Source organism: Acanthaster planci, linkage group LG12, assembly GCF_054643075.1.
Source record: "Acanthaster planci isolate LZ-2023a linkage group LG12, COTS_SCS, whole genome shotgun sequence".
Taxonomy (NCBI): Eukaryota; Metazoa; Echinodermata; class Asteroidea; order Valvatida; family Acanthasteridae; genus Acanthaster; species Acanthaster planci.
Window position 1 is genome coordinate 7,954,233 of NC_141788.1, and position 24,087 is coordinate 7,978,319.

The following is a 24,087-nucleotide window of genomic DNA, read 5'->3' on the forward strand; positions in this document are numbered from 1 at the left end:
ATGCATTACGCTTAACTCTCCGTGACTAATTGGTTTGAAAAAAAGTTCCGGCGCACTTTTTTACTGAGGTGAGAGAGTTGACCGAAAACGAGCGGCGTAGTAGTTGGTTAACTATGTCACATTCATATTGGTTTTGCCAGCCGCTGGTCTGAAATCTACACCTTACCGTCATTCTATATAAAAACCAAGTGACAAATTCACAAGTGAGTGTTGGGAAAAAATCACCTGGCTATTCAAACATTCAATAATAAACACTGCTACTCAATACTACATGAAAATACCGCTCCAAGTGGTGTCAGCCATGGTCCATGAGGGGAAGATTCGGCCAACTTTGGCTGCACCACCCATAACAATATAAAATGGCGGCAAAATTTTGTAAACACAAAGAGCGATATGTAATCGGATCCTGGTGGGCGCTTGTATACAGTGATAAAAGTCGCCTCAAGTTTCGTCCTCCTAAGCCAGACAGCAGTCACGTTACCGGGGCCCGTGATTTATATGAAAGAGATGCTAACAAACACGGGGGCGAATCCATGATTGTTTTACGGGGGGTGCGGGAAGTTTTGTTCGTGGGGGGGGGGCTACTGCATGTTTTGTCGGGGTTGGTGAGGCCATTTCAATGTCTTTGTTTTGTCCTTAACCCTTCTAATCAAATAAGACCGCCACATGCGGTTTTTCAGTGTTGGGCCTTGGCGACCTTTTCAACCTTTGAAAAATGCCAATAAGCGGGGGGGGGGGAGGCGGACCAACCTGGATCCGCACCTGAAATAAAGTCGGACAACAAGACATGTACCACAAAATAGAATCTGAAGTTAAACCCTTTTCAGCAATGCAACCAAGACAAAGGTAAGTAACACCTCGCATTTGTTCTAGAATGGCGCCGCTGTGGAATGACATACGAGTCTGATGCACCATTATATAAACACGTATGATGATGAGATTTGAGCCGGGAGATAGTCATATTCTCGCCTTATCCATTGCAGGTGACTTGGGTGTCAATCGTATGGTATATCGAGCTTTCATTCACAATACAACTTACAAGCCCCATACTACAGAATCTCTCTGAAATCGTCGCAGTGCATTTTGAGAACAAGTTTATGAAAATGGAACTTGGAAGACACCACTGTCGCGTAATGAAATGCTTCTTTTCGTAAGAGAGACTAGCCCTAAAATTTTAACTTTAAATTTTGCCATACAGGCGAGCGACACGCGCTGCCAGACGGGGTTAACCTTTAAAACGATACCAAAAACTCTCGACCGAACTGAAACTCGGTCAAAAGACGGACTTGCATTGCCTCTACATGCATTTCAAAATTAAAAAAAAACTGTAGGATATGGGCACAGGAGGGCCGATATCTCAGTTGGGGCGCCGGATTCCTCCCACCTCCCGGCTGTAAGATTTCAAGTTTTTACACCGGCCGCCGTTGCAGGAGCAGCTGCGTGCCGCACGGCAAAGCCTTCCTCGTCGCGAGGGTGAACCGTTGGTACGGTGTATGCCATGATCATCATGCTCCCATCACGCGCGGAACCCGGGACGCCACGTGTTCTTTTGCAAAGATGGCTTGAAAAGCGGGCCCGTTCATCCAAAACATACAATTATGATTGTTTGCATAATGTCTGGCTGAACTGATGCGACACACTTTCGCAGTAACAGGTTTTATTTCCATTTTCAATGCTTTAAAGACACTGCCTCGTAAGCATGCGCATTGAGCTGCAGTTTTTGTTAAGATTTTTAAGTTCAAGAGTAATCTAATCCACACCGAAAAAGAAATGGAAGTGTTTGCAGCGAGTATACTTAATCAGTAATTACGAAACTAAATCATCACACAATTTCGTATTAAGTGTTCAGAGGCAAACATGACACACAGTTTCAGTTTCGCCATTTTTAGACATCACAAGGACACGGTCTCGCTTTTGGAGTCGTTACGGTTCGCACACGCGCGCTCGGTCTTTCCATTTGTGGCTTTTCCAAGTTGGTCCCTGTGACAGCGACCCAGTTCTCTGGCATCGGCAGACTTGGCCCAGCGTTGAGTTAGCTCTCATAACTGCATGCAGTTGGCGAGCGCACACTGTAAACTCGGGCAGCTGCCGGTGTCATTGCGTGTTATTGCCCCAGTTCACGCTCCATGCTAATCTAATGTAAACTCCCATACCGCCAGAGCAGGGGCCTGTTTATAGCAGCCAATCGCGAGCGGCGGTTACACAATCCCGCCCCGCCGGGGGGAAAACAGTCGGGGCCGGGGATCCGGGAAGCAAAATGCTTTATGTCATCCCAAGCAGGCCCGGGGCCCGCTGTTATGCAATTCTCACTGTCACGGTTACGTACGTTGTGGGCAGCGCTCGCCAGCCAATGAGGAGGCCGGCCGTCTGGATGAATGACCTGGGCTGACACGCTTTACAGCGCGGGTTAAGGACAATCTCGTGAGCAAGTGCAAGGGTACGGGTGGTGCACCACATCACTACGGCAGACTTCCCAGAAATAACTGGAATAGGTCTGAGCATTCCTGTACCTTTGTCCGTGCCTGATCATATTGCTCAGCCTTGTACTACCGACCAACGACGCTGGATAGCAGTCCTTTTTTAACGCTGGGATGGTTTTACTGGACTTTCTATAGAGTTGACCGAGCCGACGTCTGATCAGGCAAGTAAATCAATGATGCAAGTTTAAAAATTATACCTTTTCTCGACAGTATCAACGGCCATTCGCCGAACTCCGTCTCTGGTCGTGATATATACCGATTAATTAACAACTCCAGTTGTGCCGAATTTTGTGTCATCTGTGAACTGGTCTTGTTTTCAGGTTACCAGAGGGTAATGCTGAATGGTTGGGTTGTGAATCATGGGCCATTCGTGTCTGCGATTCAGGGTAGGATATGTACGGGTCACTAGTAGTAACTGCATGCAAGAGACTAGGATGACTAATGCATTGTGAAATCGACTGCACAGATAATTACACATTGACCGCTTGTATTGGTTGATTTGTCGCATGTAAATAAAGGATATCGTTATCCTGGTATGCATATGATATTGTGACATTATAATACACTTGATTCTTTTTCATTTTCAAGCAATGCATAACAAATTCTGCAGTTTGATGATAATCATACATTTTGTTTTATATTAACTTAATTAGTTCACTTATTTCAATTACCACCCCCAAAATCCGAGAAAAACGATAAACGGAACAAAAAGGGTTGAATTCTGGCGATAACCCAGCTGTACACAGCCTTAAGCCTTAAGGCAGACGGCAAAGGCGAACAGACTTAAGTCATAGATCTCCATAGATGATCCTCGAAGAACATGAAGAGCATGCGCAGATGAGGGTTTGCATCACGTGCACGAAATGGACCATTTGCAACGCGCTCGTTACGAATGAGCCGCTGCTGTTTGTGGAAAACGGTGGTGGACTTGAAGAAATTCTCGTGCTGTATTGCTGTCAGCAACAGGCTTCCGTTCAGTGATGTCTGATTCGAATTCAGTACACGACAACAGCCGGTGCCCCAAGACTGAGGAACTCTACTTGGGTAATTCCAGAAATTAGGGGTCCTTTTTCGTGTCCCTGTTACATCTGACAAAAGATTTGGAAGTTCAGAACACATTTTCTAATTTCCAAAAGTGATGAATTAATGCCACTTAACCGACAACAGATATAACAGTTTGAAATCAATTCCGGTGATATTCCGTGTGAAGTAACAAAGATCAGATGTAACAGAGACACAAATATGTCACACTTTTGGACCCTTAATTTCTGGAATTACCCTCTTGTATTCGCATTTGGGCATACGCACTAGGCTGACTGTAAGATCTTACCCCACAGTCACACTGGCCCGTCACAGGTGTCCCTGCCCAGGTCCTTTCAACCAGCCATGTTACAACTGCCGCCTGCGCCGGCCCGTGAGTTATTTCGTGCCAGGCTTTGGCTGGGCGCGGGTGAAGGCCGTTTACCGGCGAATGTGACACCTGACTCGATCGTGAGATGGGAACGACAGCCCGGATGGCTGACCTGGTTTCGCTTGTGCCCGTGTGGTGCGCTCCGTTCTAAAAGAGGGCCCCCGGTTTTCTGCAAAGTGCACAAACCTCGGCTGCACGAACGAACTAGATCGTCATTTTGGCTGAACATTTTACGTGCACACTTGTATTAGTACACGAGCAATGATTGAGCCGTGCCGTATAGGGAACACACCACCTCTGATCTTTCCATGGAGTAATTTCCATGCAACTGCGCATTTACTGTGCACTGCACACAGTGAACTGTTAAAACGACAACCGCTCTTATAAAACTCACGCACAGTTGGTGCGACAGACGTACAACCCAGAATAAACATTGTTACCTTCCGCGAAAGTCGGATCCATGCACGTATTACAGTTATGTCGCCTGCTTGTACGGTACGGGTGTGTGACCTATATTAACCGACAGCTAACCCACTCGCATATCCTGCCTGCCCGGCAGCTATGCATCGTGCCCACGTAGCGTTGACTCTCAAAACAAGCACGTGTAACTGCCAAGGCCCTATGTCCGCCTAAAAAAGATTTCAAAGAAATAACTCCCTCATAACGACCCAGGCAAGAGGTTATACCTTCGTAGTTGACTTAGGTGAATGAGAGAGGGTGGGTGTCATTCAGAAGGTGAAACGTTCTTTTTTTAAAAAAAGGCAGAGATGTGTGTTTCCGAAAAATTGGGATTTCCTTAAGTTCCAGGTAATCAACCCAGAATGGGTCTGTGTTTGCTCGGGTTTCAAATTGTAAACTTTTCCTGCCATGTTAAACTGGTATTTGGTGATTTTCTATATTTATTTGGTATCATAAGTTGTTCACTCGTTATTTGAATTAACAAATGCCCTACTCGTGCAGAATGATGTCCACAGCAACGGATTTCTGCGGACTTTTTCTTTCGATTTTTCATACACCTCTTGCCGCTGAGTACTCCAATAATAGCATGTCTGCACGAACCGTCTGCATATTCAATGATGGGTTTGTTTACCAAGGCCGATACTGCACCGAAAACGCCCAACAGTTATCCCTACGCGCTACACGGGAAACCGCATTGTGCATGGGTTGGCGGGTTTATCGCATTGTCAATAAATTCGTGCAAGAGCCGGTTAAATTCTGTCGACTTTGGCCGCATCAACTTATCAAGTCTGGTCAAGTGCTCCAGACACCGTCAGTGCGCCGTATGCCAGCGGTAACAAGTTGGAGATTTGCCTGTCGTGCTACGCTGGATATGAATAACATGATTTACTACAACCTTGGATATTGGCAAAGGATCGATATCGGCGGGACGTCATCACGTGATACGGCGATGGCCGCCATGCCGGGTAAAAATGCACGATGGGCTTTAACGAAATGCAGAGAATACACTAAATTAAGAACAAATTCGTAATGAACTAAAACAAACAATGACTAGAGTATGAACAGTTTTATAGTCTCCTTTGATTTCAGGTTGTTTTTTTTTTTATTTTGTTTCCGGGATGTTCATGCTTTGTGTGATTAATCTCATCAAAAATTTGTGGTGTTTAGTTCACGTCTCTACTGCACACTGAGTACATGCGCATAAAGCTCTTCCCAAAACTGACAGCGGGTAGACGTCATCTAAATGTTTGACCATTAAATATTTTGGACGATGTCTCAAAATAAAACGACCAGTGTCTAGTTGAGTTAATACCCCCGTGACTGTACATTTCACGCATTTCAGATAGAGAAGTAAATTCGCTGCATCATAGTTTAAAAAGTCACCCTGACGTATTGAAGATTCCGCGAAAACATCTGCCGTACGTTGCCAACACAGAATGTGCAGCTGTTCCTCAGAGGATGGAACTAGATCCGACTAAATTTGTGCGGTTGAAGGATTCGGAGAAGACAGGATTGAATGTCGCCTGAAGTATATATGGTGCTTAATGACATAGAGTGGCATATAGAACCGGTAATTACCTGTTATTACAGACTAGTGCACGCACCCCGCGAGCCTTGCCTGAAGGCGAATGCCTGGCTCGTCAACCGAAAAAAGCCTCCGAGGCTGAGCTGGACCAAGAGAGGGCGCAATTTTCTTAGCAACGGAGGCTCCTTTGGTCGGAAATGAACTTCGCTGGTTCACGATCGACTAGTCGCATCGTTACCAACAAAAGGAACTCTTCCGACCACCATGGCATTTATCTACCGATGAGTGGGTGTTCGGCTCGAGGCGGATAGTATTATTGTCTTCGCATGGCTTCGCTTGAAAGGTCCATGCAGTTCCATGCCATTATTCTACAACTCTTGAAATTAATCTTTGTGTTTCAACAGCCCTTGTGTTGGTGGTGTATCATTGTGTACCGCAGTGCATATTGGGAAAGAGGGGTCGTTGGATGCCAAGGGTGAGAAAAATGACAGACGTTGACTTGCCATCCAATCACATGAAAGTGAAATGCGCATGCTTACTCCCTCCGGTAGTGGGGAATAATTTCCCGGAAGATTTCAAATGATGGTCACACAAAACTGGAGATCACCGTGCTTATATGCATACGATACACCTATGACCCCTATCCGCCTTGAGTGGAAACACCCCCTCATTGGTTGCAAAGAGCCGCTATTGGTCAGGAGTGTTCATTTTCTTGGGAGCGATGCGACCGCAACGCATGCATTTCCAGTTTGTGAACCAGCGGAGATCAGTTCCGACCAAAGGAGGTTCCGTTGCTAAGAAAACTGCGCCCTCTGTTGGTACTGCTCGGGGCTCATTCTATGCAGCCAATACATTGTGGTATACGCTGTGGTACATTAGTACACAGAGCTTTTGCTTTCCTGTTTTGGAGGATATTTCAGAACCTCTTTTTCAAGCAAATGTGAGTTTCCTCTTTCATAAACTAAACCAGATAGGCTATTTGATGTCATCACGGGGAGGAAACGCCAACGCTGCATTGAGTTGTATACAAAACACTGCGGGAAAGGTTAAGTTTTATTTATTCATTTTTTTGGCTGCCCTAAATACCCTTCTGCTTATGATTTTTGTTGTGTAAATTATTGGCAATTAGCTACTGGGCCTCAGAAATATTTCAAAGAGCAAATTTTGGGTTCACAATTCGAATAGAAAACATTATAAACCGAGCAGTGTCTTGCTTGGTCGACATCAGGGCTGTTTGATCGACACCAGGGCTGTTTGATCAACATCAGAGCTATTTATTGAGAGATTTGCGACATGAGAGTCCCCCATTGTGGGATCCAAAAGGGTGGATTATGTGCCAGTGCTCACGGACTTTAACCATTATCAAAGCTACATGCTGTACAGTACACTTGATGAACAGCCATTTTGGTTCTTAAGTCTGAGGTTGGCGCTTCTCTCTCTGTAACTGTTATCGAAATCACGAAACAGCACCCTCATTTGTCTAGAAAAGCTTGGGCAGTGGGTGGAAAAGTGCACATTGGAATACTCAAACTCACAACGGGTTTTTCAAGGTCAAACAGGTCTGAAACATTGAAAAGAATATCAAAATTCTCTAAAAACGTGTCTGGGAAAACTCAGCACGGACCCATAAAAAATTTCCACGCGTATTCATTTTCAGAAAGAGATGTTGAGATTGTTTCGTCGAAAAGTGGGAGGTGATTGCATTTATATAAAACAGAAAAAGGAAGAAATTCATACTTGAACACGATTTGCATACAAGGAAGGTATTCAAAACTAGCCGCATAATTGATTACCGAAACGACTGCATTCGTTTCAAAGTAGCCTCAAATTTAAAGACTCTATGAAAACGTGACCGTTGATTCTAGCTTTGTTTTCCAAGTATGTGCATTATAATGGACGTGTTGGTAACGTGGATATTGCACCCACTCAAGGTTTCGTCGTCCGCCACGCTCCCGTTGCCGACTTGCAGGTTTGTTGTCTGTCGGTGAAAGTTGATCCATGGAGAAATACTGTTTTAATTCCTCCACATTATTTTGATGAAAGCATAGCAACTACTCATACACTTTTCGAACAGAACGTACACTTCAAGGGGTGTTCTGTAGTCACCTTCCTCCATTTAAAAACAAAGCAGAGCTTGTGCTTTAAAAAAATGATTTCATGTAATGCATGGCCCGTGCGACATTAGAGAATTATTTGTGAAAACCAGTGTTACATTCAGTCTACCATGAATTACGATTATTAAAGTGACTAATGTGATACAGTTTACGCATGTTTTCCTTGTTCTGAGGTCAATTTGTTTTTGTGGATTGTCCGGAACTGCCCATCTCTGGTTCATTTTGAGGTCATCGTTCCCCGACCCGATGCAGTCAAAAAGTAACTTGACCCCCGTTTCAACCGAAGCGCATAAACAGCTCCTTGAGAGATGAGTGGGATGGTCCCCCATTATAAGTAGACCTTCAGAAAGGCCTTTCTCGTGGAAAAAAAAAAAAACTCGTAGGGGTGCGTAACATTACGTAATCCGTATTTTGCTGCTTATGTCCCTTGGAGGCTTTGTTCTTCACAATGCGGCTTTTGGCTGAGGCTCGACCCTGAGCCAGGCACGTAGTCAGCGGGTGTGTTCCTAGCTCTGTGGTACTTAACTAGTGTCGTTACGAACCACCCTGATAGCGGTGACAAAACGAGCTTCACTCAAGGTCCGATGGGTCCATTCATGAATTTCATTTCACATTTTCAAGCACACGCTGCCGCGGCAGGTTTCGGCGGAATTATCATGGTAGTTGTGGTGTACGACGGCAGTAAACCTGCATAAAAGCACGAGTAAATGGCCCATGGATAACGTCGTGGTACATGTATTAAAAAAGTACAGGAGAAGTCCATGAACTGTTACCGACCTATTTCGGCCCGCGGCTGGGCTTTCATTCGTGGGAGACAATCCCTTGGGCTGGTAGGGGTAGATGAAAGGGTGTAACGAGATGTGCACGCTTTTTGACTGAGATGGATGCGCCAACAACCATATCGATGGTCACCTTTTGAATTTCAACGTCAAACTTTCTTCAGTTTTCACAAACCTCGCGTGAATTAAAAATAAGTTCGGGTCAATAACAATTCTCTTACCATAAAAACTCGCCGTTTGTTTGAGGTTTGTGGCAAGCGCGCAAAACAATGCTATTGTGTCCAGGCAGGAGCCAGGGGATTCTGCATTTTATATGAAATCCAATACGGGGCATTATTCCCTCACAATACATGTATTTGAAATCAAATAATGAAGAAAATTTGGTTGTCAAAGCAGATGTCGCAATAAACACCAGTCTGCCAATCATGAAATGATGAATCATGGCAGAATTTCATTCGAAAGTAGACTCTTACATTTCATTTACAAGATATAGAACTCTTTTCCACGATACTGCGATTTTAAACGTAAAACCATAGATCAAGAAAACAGAACAGAACCATTGCACTGCATCACAAGGAAATCGCGTCGTCGCGAAATAAAATCTTGACTATAACTTTAAGAGGTCCTTCAAGAGCCATCGGAGTTGCGTGCGACGCTAACGTTAACTTATCTAGTAAAAGGATAAAGCGTTACATAACGTCGCGTAACGTTTGCGCGCTGACGCTAACGGCTTTGGATCGACTCCGGGGAATTGAATCAGATGGTTTTGAAAGAGCATAGCTCTGTATGTTGCCAAATGCCATGCAGAATCCACCCTGGCAGTCCCCAGCTTTGTCCCCCACCAAGGCCGCATCGATTTTCGTTTGATACAAACTCACGCAAGGCCAGGTTTTACCCTGCGTCCCACGTGAACTTTGAGTGAACCCTACGACCTTTTAGCTCTGGGGGGTCGCACGTCCAAGAGTCTGGACAGCAGTGTCCCTGTTGTGACCTTCCGGGGGCCGTAGAGATTGTCTGCTGGTCGAGATCGTCCGTTTATGTACTCATTGGGCGGGGTATAGATCCCAGGCCCACCAGAAGAAAAACAATTTTCCTTCATCGGCTAGCCCGAGTCGCGCAGTAGTGTCCGTTGATGAATTTGATGGCAACTGTTGAACATTTCTTAAATTGGAGGCTGGGTCACCCAAATTATTTGATTTCACATATTGGGTCATCATATCGCTGAAGGTTTGGCCCACACTCTGGCTGCAGTCTGCATAAGCTGGAGTTCAGAACGTACAACGGAGGGGTGTAATACGATTAGATTTAAGTGAAAAAGCCTTCTTCATTTCCTCACATCCAAATGTAGAACGTGTCCCAGAGCGGCATTGAAATATCCCAGGTGGGGTAATCATTTTGGAAGAGTTTTGACGATAAAATCACTTACACGATTTTTCGCTTGTGGGAAGGAAGGAGGCACTGAATCACGCTAGTAGTGTCGAATTTGATCTCAGCGCGTGTACATGTTTATTTCCCCACTGGCAAGTTACTGAGCCAAAACCATGGTAATGCACGGATCAGCTAAAAATTTAGCTGATCTGTGCTTACTTCATAAATGTCAGAAAATATTTTCTTCGAGAAGTAGGTGACGTGCTCAGATGTCAAATGGCATCTTCCATTTAAACAAATTGACGTTGGTACGAAAAATGTTGGTTCTTCCATTTGTCGATTGTGTTTGTAATTCTTAAGAATGCCGTTGTAATGGAGTTCTATGACCCCGCCTGGCAGTTCACGTAACCGAGACGAGTGTTTAGACTCGAGGGCAAGGCCGACCACGGCTTGTGAAGCCCGTGATGTAACTAGACCGTTGCGTAAGAGCGGCCGCCGAAGTATGTGACGGAAAGGTGGGGTCTGCGCCTGCGCGTAGGCCATTACGTAAGACAGCTCTTGGGTAAAGAGCGGGGAGGACTGATGTGGCTGGAGTTTGATTGCTCCGGTTACCGAACGCTTTAGGAGCGGACGGATTAAGCTTAGACTAGTGAAGGATTCAGTTTGGGGGTTGGTCTCAGCGGAACAAGTTGTTGTATGCAATCACTGTCAACGTTTCATTCGCTGTAGTATAATCGTCGACTGTTTCCTCCAGTTACCGAAAGTGAACTTGTTTTTTTTTTCTTTCTCTTCTTCTTCTTCTTGGCGCCAGCGCCTCATCGCTATATGGTCATCAGGTAACTTTTTCATTTTCATTCATTTGTGGTGATTCCTGACTCACGATATGGAGGTTCTTGTGTTATGCATTCATTTCGTCCCTTGAGCAATGCACTCGTCACATTCTAGTTTACAGATTTTCCTGTAGGCTGTACAGTGTGTGTGGTACCGTGGATGGTAGAACAAGACTGTGACTATAATAAATTATCATTTTAGCCTTTATAAATTTGCAGTTTTATTTTTGCCATCGATTGCCGATTGAGTTGAATTTGCCTATGTGGTCGACTCTTGTCGGCACTGTAATAGAGTCGGCCTTTGCGAAAGTAATGTCAAGCTAATATTTCTGCCAACCTTCCCTCCTTCCCGTAACTTCGTAAGGAAAGAAGAGTTGTTTTTATTCGCGGGATAGCTGCTTTCTTACATGTTGTGAAACCTCTTCTAATCTCGGTATAAATGAACATGACCAAGTGTTAGCTGTATCTCGTGAAAGTAGGACACTGTTGTGTCGCTGTTTACTGTTGGACTGTATTGGCCGGATGAGAAAAAGCCCATTTGAAAGTGCAGTATTGGTGTTTACTGTATTTTACCTCTGTATTATTCTCTTGACTGGAGGGTTGTCTCACCTTATATTATAACCAGAAACGTACTGCTGAGTGCTGTGAGGGTGAAGGAATTTCTTTATGCTGTGAGTGCAAGTTTTAAGCCGGCAAAAGTTATGCCCGTGAACACTTCCGTAGAAAGTCAAAACGTGGTGCGTTATAATTTAAGGGAAAATGTCCACGGTACGCGTCAGTTGTGGAAAAGACTGAGTTCGAGGATCCTTAATGGCTACGAATGGCGCACACCGAGGGTATTTATATGCGGCTTACTATACTAAACCTCCACTTTACTTGTGACGTCACGTTATTGTTTCCACCGCTCCATTAGTTGCGCGGATGGTACGCCAAGGGATTTTGTCGTTACGTAAGTCCAAAATAGTGCAGTCGTTTGTATACCAAGAAGCTACAAACCGCCACTGTACAGTAAAACAGCGTTTATTTGTATAAAGTGGAATCATCGATTCCAGCCAGCCACATGCCAGTCAGTGTTACGGTGATAGCTACGTTACAACACAAAATGGATTTCGTTCACAAGACAGTGGCATAGACCACGGGCGTCGCTGGGGGGGTCAACCCCCTCCATTGGTTGGTTTTGTCGGCAAAATCATGGTCTGTCGGCAAAATAAAAAGACATTAAAAAAATTGAAGAATGGAAAATGAAGATGAAAGGAAGGGGGATACAGTACACTCATTTTCTGTGACGGTCCCTCGGTGAATTTCATGGGGCACCTCCCCCCTTTCAAAATGGTCTAGCGACGCCCGTGACGAAGACCACATCACACTGATGATGTCGCAGTTGATGCAACATGCATTGTTATCAGCCTTTGGGTTTTAAACATGCATTGTTATCAGCCTTCGGGTTGTATGATATGTTAGGTAACGATCATACCAATGTAAGAACATGTCTTACCCTCCACTAGACTCCAGGAAATTGTAATTTAAGGAGAGAAAGAAAGTGGGGAAAATGAACAAAAAAAAGTAACGCTCCATTTCCTGAAAGCATTCATTGGTTATTTTCAGTGGGCGTTTCACTTAAATTCTGCTATTCCTTCAATTTCACTCCGCGAAATTCTATCGAAACATTCAGTTCGAACAAGTGAGAACAGTCCAAGTTCAACACAGCTCGAGTAAGATATTGATTAATTTACAAAAAAATAGGCACGACACATACGTAGCTCATCTTTAAATTATTGGAAAACAAATCCATGTCTGTTGTGAGAAGGTAAACATTTTGGCATTGATTGAAAACGTTCGAGCTGGATGCCTCATTTCTAGGATCATCGTTTACAGCTGTGAGGGTCTGCAAGGTTAGAAATATTAACACAATGCTGCTTGTCGTAATTATTTGTCAAAACAACGACCCGACGAATGTCAGGCAGCTTATCGTCACATCGCGATTCAGTTTGCAGCCTCATAACAAATCAATACTCCAAGTTACAAACGCTGACTTTATTGGACAGTTTTGCACCACCCTGTTCTTTCACGCTTATAAACACAACAGAAGGGGCCCTCTAGGCCAAAAACAATATCATTACATCACGGCAACCAGCGCTGTTCGACCTAATCAATCCGCGCGTGTAAAAAAGAAATCGCCACCACATCTTCTCTGTGATGTAATGGTAGATTGATTATGTCATGACTCGATATGCAAACAAGGGGCTCGTATTTGTACTAGGCCGTCGTCCGTCGGTGTTTGTAGCTCTTTGGTTTTCCTAAGGCTGAGATATTTTTTATCCCTTTGCGGTGTGCCAGCATGAGTAGATTTACCCCTACAAATCCTACCTTGGAGAGATTCCTCTGTAGTTTTAATTTTTTTTTAATCTGCAGGCCGAGCCCCATGTCATTGGCTTTTTTTCCTGATTCATGATTTGGTTGGAACATAGAGCACAAAAAAAATACTCTGTCGTCCGTCGTTCGGGACTCTCCTTTTAGAAATTAAGCCTAAATTGCGTTCAGAAAGTCAGTTTGTTGACTGAGACCTAGTCGTTTGCAATTGTTATGCATGTAATTGTTATTTAATCTCTAAAAGGGCCGTGAAACACTCTGTCCTGCCTGCGTGCAGGTCCTTCAGGAACACCTGGTCGCTGTTTCGTAATGACTTCGTGTCTCATAATTATGTACTGTACATATATGAATGATATATTTACTGCAGTGTCACCCCAGAAACTCTCTTTTCGTAATTGGAGGATACGTAACAAGGAACTTAAGGAAACATTGTATTGTGATGCTTTATCAATACGGGCGTTTCATAGTAGTGCGCCTCCAAGAGTTTGCAACGCACTGGTAAGGATAATGTGCGAAATCTGTCGACCCAATACGCGTTTGGAAAGGTTCGACAGATTTCGAGCACTGCGATTGGCCAACGCGTTGCAACCTCTTGGAGGCACACTTTTGTGACTCGCCCGTATTGAAATTGGGTGTGGTCGTCTGTTTTGTATTTAGGAAAGACGGAATACAAGCCGAAAAATCTTTGTTGTACGATTCAGTGAGGACTTGATTGGTATTGATTTTTTAAAGGGACAATTGGATTTGTTTTCGTGCACGAGGCTATACATCATGGATTTCATCATGCAGTTCATGCCACTGAATGGTTCCTCCTGGCTGTGCTCGCTTCAAGTCGTCACTCATGATAATGACAATGGATAAGAAAATGAAAATGTCTATGAAACACCACCACGAACACTTAAAAAAAGGAGCAGAGAAGTTAAAAAAGGATGCTTGGATCGTTCAACGCCAATTTTAGTTTTGCGCAGTCATATCAACTTTTGACCAACCTTTACGATGACGCCGTTTGCATTGAACTGGAGAAAGTGCCTCATTTATGCAACACTCTCTGCAACTTAGGCAAACAGGCACAAGGCGCGCTGAAGACGTGAATGTAGAACTTACATCTTAGTTCTTATGTCTTTTTTATTTTGCAGAACCGAAATCGAAGTAGCCAGTATGGCAGCGGTGTCTCCTCTACCTCAGATTACCGCCTTGGATCTATCCACAAAGACGTGTGACCAACAGAGCAACCTAGCTTTCGTCCAGCGTCACCGGGGCAAGCCCGTCCAGCGCGTCCATCCGAGCGACCACTACCTGGGCACCCAGACGGTCTCCGCCGGCGCCGCGGGGCAGTCCCTGGACCTGACTGGGCTCCACATGCCGGAGCTGATCGTCCCCCGCAAGCAGCGCGAATTCACCCCGGAGGAGTTGAAAGACATGCGGTACTGGGACCGCCGGCGGAAGAACAACGACGCAGCCCGGCGGTCGCGGCAGAAGCGCCGCCTGACCGACGTGGTATTGGAGGCGCAGGTGCTGAAGCTGGCCGAAGAGAACGACAACCTCAAGGCTGAGCTCCAGGCCATGAAGGAGCAAATTTGTCAGATAGACTCAGCAAAGTCTGCGATCAAGGGTGCCGTAGGCGTTACACAGCAACCAACTGATTTCATCCCAAAGAATGAAGAGGTCAAGATGGCGCTGGACAACCGAATGGATCCCTATTACCTGAAGCCATCAGCCTTCGAAACTCAGACTTCCCAATTTAGACCATACCCCATGACCTCGATAGTGGCCTCCCTTCCAGCAGCCTCACTATCATCTGTGGGTGTCCCGCCACCTGTTTCGTACGCGCCTGTAATTCCTCCGTTTGCCCAAAGTTCCTGGTCTCCCTTGCAGCCGCCGTCTTCCAATGGAGAGCCATGGCACCTGGACAAAATTCACGACCACCTCCAGAGAACACTGCAGGTGTTGACTGCAAAGAAAGATGAACTGAAACAAGCAAATCCTGTCCTCTTTCAAGAGAAGGTAAAGGCGCAGCTGCCAACAGAAAGCAGCCTGAGCTGTGAGCCGAGGAGAGAGGAATCCACCAGCAAGTTGTCAGCCACTGCGACCGACAGTCATACTCCAGCATCTCCACCGAACAGGGGTGATCCATCCAAGACCAAAGAGAAACCGTTGTCTCCTCCATCCCCGCACAGTGCTTTCGTCCCAGGGGTGGAACTCTCCAAGCTGCCTCACAAACTCCGGGGGAAGATGAAGCGACCTCTCCCGCAGAGTGACGAGGCTGCCCAGGGTCCAGATGCTGATTCCGAATGCCTGACGAGTCATAAGATAGCTAGGCGCTCTACCAGTCCCGAAGCTGACCCGTCGGCGTCTGTTGCCAAGACTACCGGGGATGAAATCCGCGCAACCCGTCTTGCACTCGACAGCTACACCCCACCCCCATCCAGTGGGTCTTCCTGCGAGGGCAACACCTCCCCTTTCAACGCAAACTGCCTATTCGACTTCTCGGCGAAGAGTGACTGCCTGCCCAAAGTCTCGGACGATCTCACCCTGAGCGACGCCCACGAGCGGATGGTGCAGGCGGCTCACGCCCTCGCCGCCCTGAACAAAGGCGCCGCCGAGGGATCAACCTACGGTGCCTCGGCAGCCAGCGGGCGACACCCCCACCAGTCGTTCATGGGAGAGAAGGAGAAGTACTGGGACAAGCGGAGACGCAACAACCAGGCTGCCAAGAAGTGCCGAGACGCCAAGCGCCTTCTGATCGAGTACCGAGCCGCTCGCTCAGCCTACCTGGAGCTAGAGAACGACCAACTCCGCCGTGAGACGTCGGTGCTGCAACGGGAAGTGGCTCAACTGAAGGAGCTTGTCAGGAAGAGGGCAGGAGGTCCTACAACCGAAAAGATTTCAGTGAAATGACTATCGAATGAGCTCACACTTTGATAAATGTGTTTTTATAACACTATGTTGTGCTGCACTTTATACGAACGTTATTGAACTTAATTCTGTGCACAGCTGGATCTTCAACATTTCACAAGACAATTTCCAAAAAAAACAAAACAAAGCAAAACAAAACAAAAACCAAAAACAGAAATTGCATTTGCTGATGGATGGCTACCAGTCTTGTATACTTAACCTGACGGCAAGCCATTTTACATAAAAAGCAAAACATTGTGTGCATTGGGTCCTGACGCTGATTTTTTGGAGCTCTAAAAGTTCCTGATCATGTTACCCCAAAATTTGTTTTCATTGTGATTCAGGGCATTGGGGAGTAAGGACTTAAAAATGAAGGGTGTCTGACGATAGGAAATATTACAGTGGGTGCCGTTTTCTGAAAGACGGTAAAAAAATTACGGTAACCCTTCTCGCTCGAACAAAAAATTAACTTAAGGGGCATGAAATGAAAATATACAAATTGTTGATGAAAATCAACTGTTGACAAAAATCAGTGTCCATCGAATAGCATTGTTCTTGTTAAACAATACAGATTCTATAGTACCAAAGCGATAAATTTCTTTCCTCGTTCCAATGGATAAGCACTACAAGTAGTCAATGTGCTACAGAAAACGAACGGAATAATATTGAATCCAGTCAAGTTGAAGTTTTGAATGGAGATTTTTGTTTACCTACGTATGCGCACGGGTGTAAATCCAGGGGTGGGGTGGGGGTATATATCCCCCCACACACTTTTTGAGAGGAGGATGGGCTACTGAATCATTCCCCCACTTTTTGTGATGAGCAAAAATATTAAAGTGGATTTTGAAGAATTTTCTAGACTTTCCAACGATTAAAATGTTTGCAATATCACTAAAAAAGGAAAGCAATTGAAAAAGCCCCAATATGCCATTCTGATGTAAGACTGCATGAATTTGATACACATTACAGATGTCCATCTTTATCCTGAACATCGAACCTTCTATTGTGTAGGCCCTATAATTATGGGTGTTGCCTCCCCCCCGCTTTTCAAATTTGCATGACCAGGCAAGTGACCCCCATCTCCCCCCCCCCCCATTTCGAACACCGATTTACGCCGCTGCCAACGGAAAGGTTGCCAGCCTTAACTATTCCCAAATATTTGTCTTTACGTGTAAGAAGATCTTGAACGTTGGCAACTCTATCTATGGTTGGAATGGGGCCAGCGGTTCACGCGAACAAGAAGTGCACTGTGCAAATATGCGAATAGCATTGGCAGCATTCAACAAAATAACATCCTATTGGCAAACAGCCAAAATACTTCGCTGTGGCCCAAGATTGCTCCAGAACTGAATGGGGATATTAAAAAGAGATTGCGCAATTTGTCTCTATTTCCCCACTTGCAAGCTTCGATTTGTGTATGGTTGATCGATCGAGACATCTGCTTTGACTTTGTTACTGGTGGCTGTTTGTAAAACAATTTACAAGTCAATTTTAATACTCCATCTACAAAAATGTATGAGTGAATCATTATCAACAGCAGTTTAATAATTTGTTTAATACACTGTGTACGAGTTTTGATGAATTTTGCCTACACTTTCACTTTGTTTATTAAAACTGAAAGTATATAATGGTTGTTTTCCAAATTAACATTTCAAACTAAGTGGAATTGGACTGTTTCTGATTCGCCTTACTTGTATCCAGTTGTCTTTTCCCAGGAGTAAATTGAAGATTTTGGAAATTCCCTGCGAGTGACGTGTGTCAACATAAAATAAATGGATTTTCAGAACGGACTTTCGACTACAGCTGCTGTAGAGAGAAACACATCGGTGGTCAGAACACTGTACACATGCATTACAGAGACAATGCCGGTTTTTGTACTGATCAGATCAGAGAACAAACAATTGTCTAACGCCATTTTGACCTCTATGACCCGGTTTCCAAGAGATTGTGGTCAACGTTCTCCAGGAAAGTTCATACACTTAGGCAAGCACAATATAGATGATAGAGTTATGTACATGTAGGTCGTAAGCATGCCACGTTATGAGTCGTACACTGGTGGATCTGGTGTCATTTTACCTAATTTGCCAGGCAAGAAGTTAATCATTCACGATCCCGAACTTGTAGAATTCAACCCCGTTTATAGTCATGTGAACATGAAGGGTATTATGTCCTAATGGATTTGCGATTGAGCAACAGAAAAATAATTTCTTTTTGAAGGAAAAACTGCAAATGGAAAGGCAGAGAGACTACGGAAATGAAAGACAAGTCGATGGCACTCTCAAATATTGTTGATGCACAAAAGTGCGCCTCTAAGAGTTTGCAACGCATCGGCCGATCGCAACGCGCGAAATCTACTGACCCTTTCCAAATGCGCTTTGGGTCGTCAGGTTTCGTGCATTGTGATTGGCCAACGCGTTGCAAACTCTTGGAGGCGCACTATTGTGAAACGCTCGTATTTACTGACGTCGCAAAAACATGTACATATACATGTAGGCCTATTGGAGCACATTGAATTCTGTGCGCATATGATATCTGAGTAGGGTTGTTTGTTAGACCTTGATTCTCTCTGATTTTCTCCGATGCTGACAAAAATAGTAAGTACCCAAGAAAGGAACGGACCTAAATGCTTTCAGTGCTATTCATCGACAAAAATAATAATAATTATTATTATTCGTGTACGTCTTGAAGGTTCATCACCCGGGATGTCAGCAATCTTGGTTTTGAACAGATAAGAGGCACGTCTCTGGTAGTTTCTAGACCCCCTCCAACGGTTAAGGACCGGGCAGAGTCCGGGCCGAGACGTGATGAAAACATTCGTGGGTCGTGATACAATGCGATAACGCTTGCTTTAAACATGTCATCAATGATAGACCCAAAGAACCGCTGATTATCGTAACGGGCAAATTTAGGTTCCAGAGTGCAATGCCTGCTCATCCACAATATCGATGCTCAAGTCGGTTGATAAGTTTTGTTTTCTTCTCCGGCTTGAAGCCAACTTCGTGTAACCTAATACTGTAAAGGTTATCACAAGGCAGATAAAACAGCCTCGTTTAATCGCTCGGTTCTTTACCTCGCACCGGTTCAGAAAAAAAAATGTGTGACTAGAGGAAAACAAGAAGGACCACTTGCCAAAGTGGCCATGTTTGTGAACTTGAAGATTACGAAATGGCAGCTTTATCAAGCTGGTGTTAGACTTGTCTCAGAACGTTGACGCTGAACCTGTATTTGGACTGTAATGTGATATAACAGGGTGCTCCTTTTATCGAAAATGCGAAAATATCGTTTGGTGGTGTCCACCTTGGGAAGAAGCACCCCCTCATCGATTGAAAAGAGCCATTCTGGTAGCGGGGAGTGTTCATTGTGGTAGAGACGCATAGGAAACGTATGTAGTTTGTGAACCTGTGAAGTGGAGTTCTTTCTGAAAGAGACTCCATTGCTAGGAAATCGGACCCTTTCTTGGCCCCGCTCGGGGCCCATACCGACTAAAAAAAAATGCCCAGGAAGTCTATAGTCCAAAGGCACTGAATCAAGACTACGACTTGATAGGCGGTAAAGTCTATTGAACCTTGGCAAAATAACCCTCCTGTTAGGTGACAACCCTTGTATCTATAATTACTAGTGTGAATAGTATTGATAAAGTGTGTTTGTGGTCCAACGCCAATACACCATTGTTGCATAGTTACTTTTTTATAAAAATGGGCAAAGACCCCTAGGAGGAGATGAGAGATGGGACCAAAATTGGCATCCTCTTCTTGATGAAGATTGTCTCTCCCCAATATTTTCTTTCGTTTACCCACACCCCCTATCCAGAAAGAAGGCATTAAAACAAAGGGAAAGGAGAAAAGGAAAACCCAAGGAATGGTGCAAAAAAACTTCATTTCAAGTTGATTTTTTTAAAGGTTTTGTTTATTTTTGGCTCCCTGTCTCTTTCAATGAGAAGCACCATCTCCAGTTAGGTAGTTCTTTCCTTTGTTTGTCATTTCTTGACTTGTCTTCCAAGTTCCAACTGATCATAGCAGTGTTAAGCTCATGATGGGCTCGTTTCGGCCGACCAATTGCGCCCTCCAGAATTTTAAGAAAACATAGCACACTTGGTGGCGCTTCAACAAACAGTCGGGTGCCCGTGCGTTGTTAAATGGAAATCTACAAGAATGTTACGGGGAATCGAATTGTCATGACGTAATGTGAATGATGGAAATGTTTGGAAATGGATGAATCGAAGTAAAAAACAAGTAATTTTAAACGGTAGTTCTTTCATTCGTTGTTCTCGAAATGGAGGAAAAACAGAGTGTCAATGCCTTTGCAAATGATGGGAGCTTCATGGAGATGTTCAAGAAGAGAATGGAAGAAGAGAAGCTCCATTGTGGTTCGGCTGGATCTGGACGTGCTGGAGTGGGGAGTCAGTCATGTCAACAACTGTCGATGTCGGCGACCGACGACAAGGATCCGGGAGAGACACTGAAGTCCAGTGACGAATTGGCCAGATCTTCCGGTACGGAGGATCCGGCTGGACGTGTCACCGACTGCACAGAACATGCCAATGTTAAAGACGTTCATTTACATAGACACTCTGCCATGTCTGCGCAAATAGAAGGCGTGGAACTCGCCATGCTCACGTGCACCAACATGACTAAAGATATAAAAGACTGTCATGAAGAGCAGGCATTATCTCTTCGAGATGAACACTCGACAAAGTCAGAGGGCAGCAAATCTATTGCTTCTTCTACCCCAGCTCAGAAAAAATACAGCCTCTTGTCACATGTAAGACTTTCTGGTTATTGTCCTGATTGTAGGCCAACATGACCCAGCAGGTTTTATTAAGGGAATAGGCCTAAATTTGTGCTTGGCCGCTCTTAAATGTGGTTTTTAAAACCACCTCAGGAGAATGGATGCAACTTATGCCCGACTGGCATTCCCATTCATAAAGCTGTAAAGGCATGTAGGCCTACCTTTTTCAGTCAAGGAGACAAAAGGAGTCAATATATTATGATGGATTTCCAATGATTTTGTTCTTGGTATGTTCCTTGTGCAAGTTGTCCAAAAGAATCTTAGGCTTATATGGACTTGGCACGTGCATGGCGAGCTGCTTGCATACAGATCCTTGACCAATCAGAATCGATCAAATTGTCTTGTATCCAGGTGCCAGCACATAGTTTGCACAGTGGGCATTATCACTTGTTAACACACAGTCAAATGGCACATGGTTGAATAGGGAGACTCAGGTACATGTATTTATGAATTTATATTTGGCTTGGAGAGCCCAGCAGACTATCACTATCACAGTACATGTATCAAGTCTAATGAGTAATGTTATGACTAACTGAATGTCACGCAGCTCACCCGTTTACCAACTCAATCTCAGGACAACTCGACTGTGGATCCATGTCTCAATGGGCAACTTGTCTCGACGGATGACTTGTCTTTCCATTTTCATGCACAAATGGTTGTGTTGTCCCACTGGTCATGAATGCTGGCCAAGTTGTCTCAACAGTTGAGTAACCTATGTTGAGTTGGCAAATGTGCGAGTTGGTTGGCGCCCCGCTAACTGATGCCATGGTCCATAGAGCTTAATTTTCCAAGCTTGAAAAGGATCTGTAAACATGAATACATGCTATAAATACAGAAACTATTTGCCTGTGTTGTCAGGTTGGCAAACGGAGAGACGGAAAAGTGGCACTCAAGACAGGAGCTGTCAAGAAGCAAAGAAAAACTGAACCTCAGGTAATGCTCAGGCCAGTGGCCAGCAGTTACTCCATGTTTACTACAGAGTCCAAGGTATTACTTTGTAATCAGTCACACAGGGACATCTTAGCCATTGTAAGGTGCGAGGCTGTACGGCCGTACAAATTTGATCTGAATGCAAGAACCGGAGCTGAATTCATTGACTGTTTTACTAACCCTTCCAAAGGATGATGCTGACTGTTCTGTGTTTTGTGTGCATGATTTCAAATGCAGGAAAACAAAGAACAAGACTCGTGGTCCAAGTACATGGCCGAGGTGCAGAAGTACAAAGCCCATGTCTGCGGTGATGAGGACAAGTCACGGCCATTGGTCAAGTGACAGCGAGTCATGGCCATTGGTCAACTGACCAAGTGCCTCAAGTATTTTGTAGTTATTTTGTAGTAATGATGTTATTGTAGTGTTGTTATGGTCATTTTTTTCCCCTGCCAGACCTTATGGAGCATGGTGTCGGAGCTCAAGTACAGGCTCTTCAGATCTAAACGTTCAGGGACTTAAAGATCAGTGGGAAAGCATTATTGGAACTTCCTGTTGGTTGTTAAAAGGACTTAGAGATCACAATAAAATGTCATGAACCAACTCTACCAGTTATATATAACAGGTTTTGCCCTTACCCAACGTATATCAATAAGCACTGTATGCTCAGTGCTTGTCCGAGAGCTTGCGAAAAAACCTCACAAGCTTACTCGGGTGGGACTCGAACCCACGACCTCCTGCCTACTAGTGCAGATGTCTTAACCACTCAACCACCGAGCTTGCCGGGGTCGGCTGGCCAGTCCGAGTCAAGGGCAAAACCTGTTATATATAATTAACATCTCCCCAACGCAAAAATACATCTTGACAACTCTACCAGAATACAACTGACCAGTTATACGGCACAGAATCAGAAAAATGTGAGTGAGATTGAAGGGAAATGTAGATCAGAAATTGGCATCAGAATGAGTACATTCTGTGTAGAATAGGCCAATTGAAACTCACTCTCATTTCATGATGTAGAACGTCATGAAATAATCCCCAAAGTGGATTGCGCCATGCAGATTTTATTTAATTCTTATTAAGGGTGAATGGTAATTTTTCTTAGAGGTTTCTGATGTTGCCCCTTGGCAGTAGGGATGTCTGTAAACTTTTCCCTTTAATATATAGAGCGTTTCGGTTTCTAGATAAGGGAGATCAAGTCAGTTCCCCTCAACCTTGTTGTTGTTTTGTTTTAATGGCGCTTTCAGCGCTCGGGCTGTTTACGCCAATAACTGTATGTTTATTCATACACTTTATTAATCAGCATCACATTACGGAGTTAGGAAGAAGGTCCGGTTTTAGAGGCAGGAGGAAACTGGAGTACCCGGAGAAAACCTGTGAGAGCGAGTATGGACTGGAAACCAAATGCACTTAAGGCCTGGGCCAAGCCTCATTGGTGCTAAGCGAGGAAAGAACCGCTACGCTAACCCGCTCCACGTCACTTTTTTTATGTAGTCACTGTCAAAGATTCTGCAGGGATAAAAATGTGAGGTCCTCCTGTCTTTTGAAAGGACAATTAAAAACTCAGAGGATTGTGTGTCTTCAGTAATTTCGGATGGCCGACATTCCGTATTTAAGTAATGTACATAATTAAACTCTGTTACCATGGTTGGCTTCAGGTTTGTTAAGTAGCTTTTATACCGCAGCATTGTTTGATACTGGGGTAAATCAGGAAATGTGGCACCATTGGAAATGCGGAAAATTAAAATCTCGAGGTTTTGCATCTGCCTGGTGTACTGTAAATGTTTTCATTGATTGTATTCTCTTTTGCTTATAATTTGAGGGCCTAATGTTCTGGCTGGAGTTGATAAAATATGAAACTGTCATTTGCTTGTATCAAGGAGACTTGGGAAAATAAAGATGAAATTTTATTTAAGCGGTGGTGTTCACGAAGATTGATGTGCTTAAAGACCATCCAAGTCCCCTGCCTCAACATTAGTTGATGTGCACCCATTTAGGTTTGCTTGTCTAACACGCCTTGGTGTTTACTTAGGGCTTTCGGTTAAACTTCGGAGTGGCTGCCGTCCCCAACCCCGCGCTTGCCAAAAAGTTGTCCGAAGCTTGCGAATAATGATTTCATCTCTGAGATGTAGTCGAACTTC

The 24,087-nt window shown here is 44.5% G+C and overlaps 2 protein-coding genes across 4 annotated transcripts; both read left to right on the forward strand.

The window, feature by feature from the left end:
* The first annotated feature begins 2,095 nt into the window (after positions 1–2,095).
* On the forward strand, positions 2,096–17,897 carry LOC110977755 (uncharacterized). Of its 3 annotated transcripts, none has more exons than XM_022232176.2 (2): positions 2,096–2,641; positions 14,473–17,897. In XM_022232176.2, exon 2 carries the CDS (start codon positions 14,495–14,497, stop codon positions 16,232–16,234), a length of 1,740 nt encoding a protein of 579 aa, XP_022087868.1. In that variant the 5' UTR covers positions 2,096–2,641; positions 14,473–14,494; the 3' UTR covers positions 16,235–17,897. The 3 variants fall into 3 exon arrangements, with proteins under 3 accessions (XP_022087868.1, XP_022087869.1, XP_022087866.1); XM_022232177.2 differs by lacking the exon at positions 2,096–2,641 and adding an exon at positions 5,039–5,315; XM_022232174.2 differs by lacking the exon at positions 2,096–2,641 and adding an exon at positions 10,743–10,972.
* A 2,475-nt stretch (positions 17,898–20,372) lies between these two features.
* On the forward strand, positions 20,373–23,861 carry LOC110977793 (uncharacterized). The gene is made up of 3 exons (XM_022232231.2): positions 20,373–20,992; positions 21,878–21,952; positions 22,187–23,861. The coding sequence occupies exons 1-3, from the start codon at positions 20,504–20,506 to the stop codon at positions 22,289–22,291; spliced, it is 669 nt and encodes a 222-aa protein (XP_022087923.2). The 5' UTR covers positions 20,373–20,503; the 3' UTR covers positions 22,292–23,861.
* The last annotated feature ends 226 nt before the right edge of the window (positions 23,862–24,087 follow it).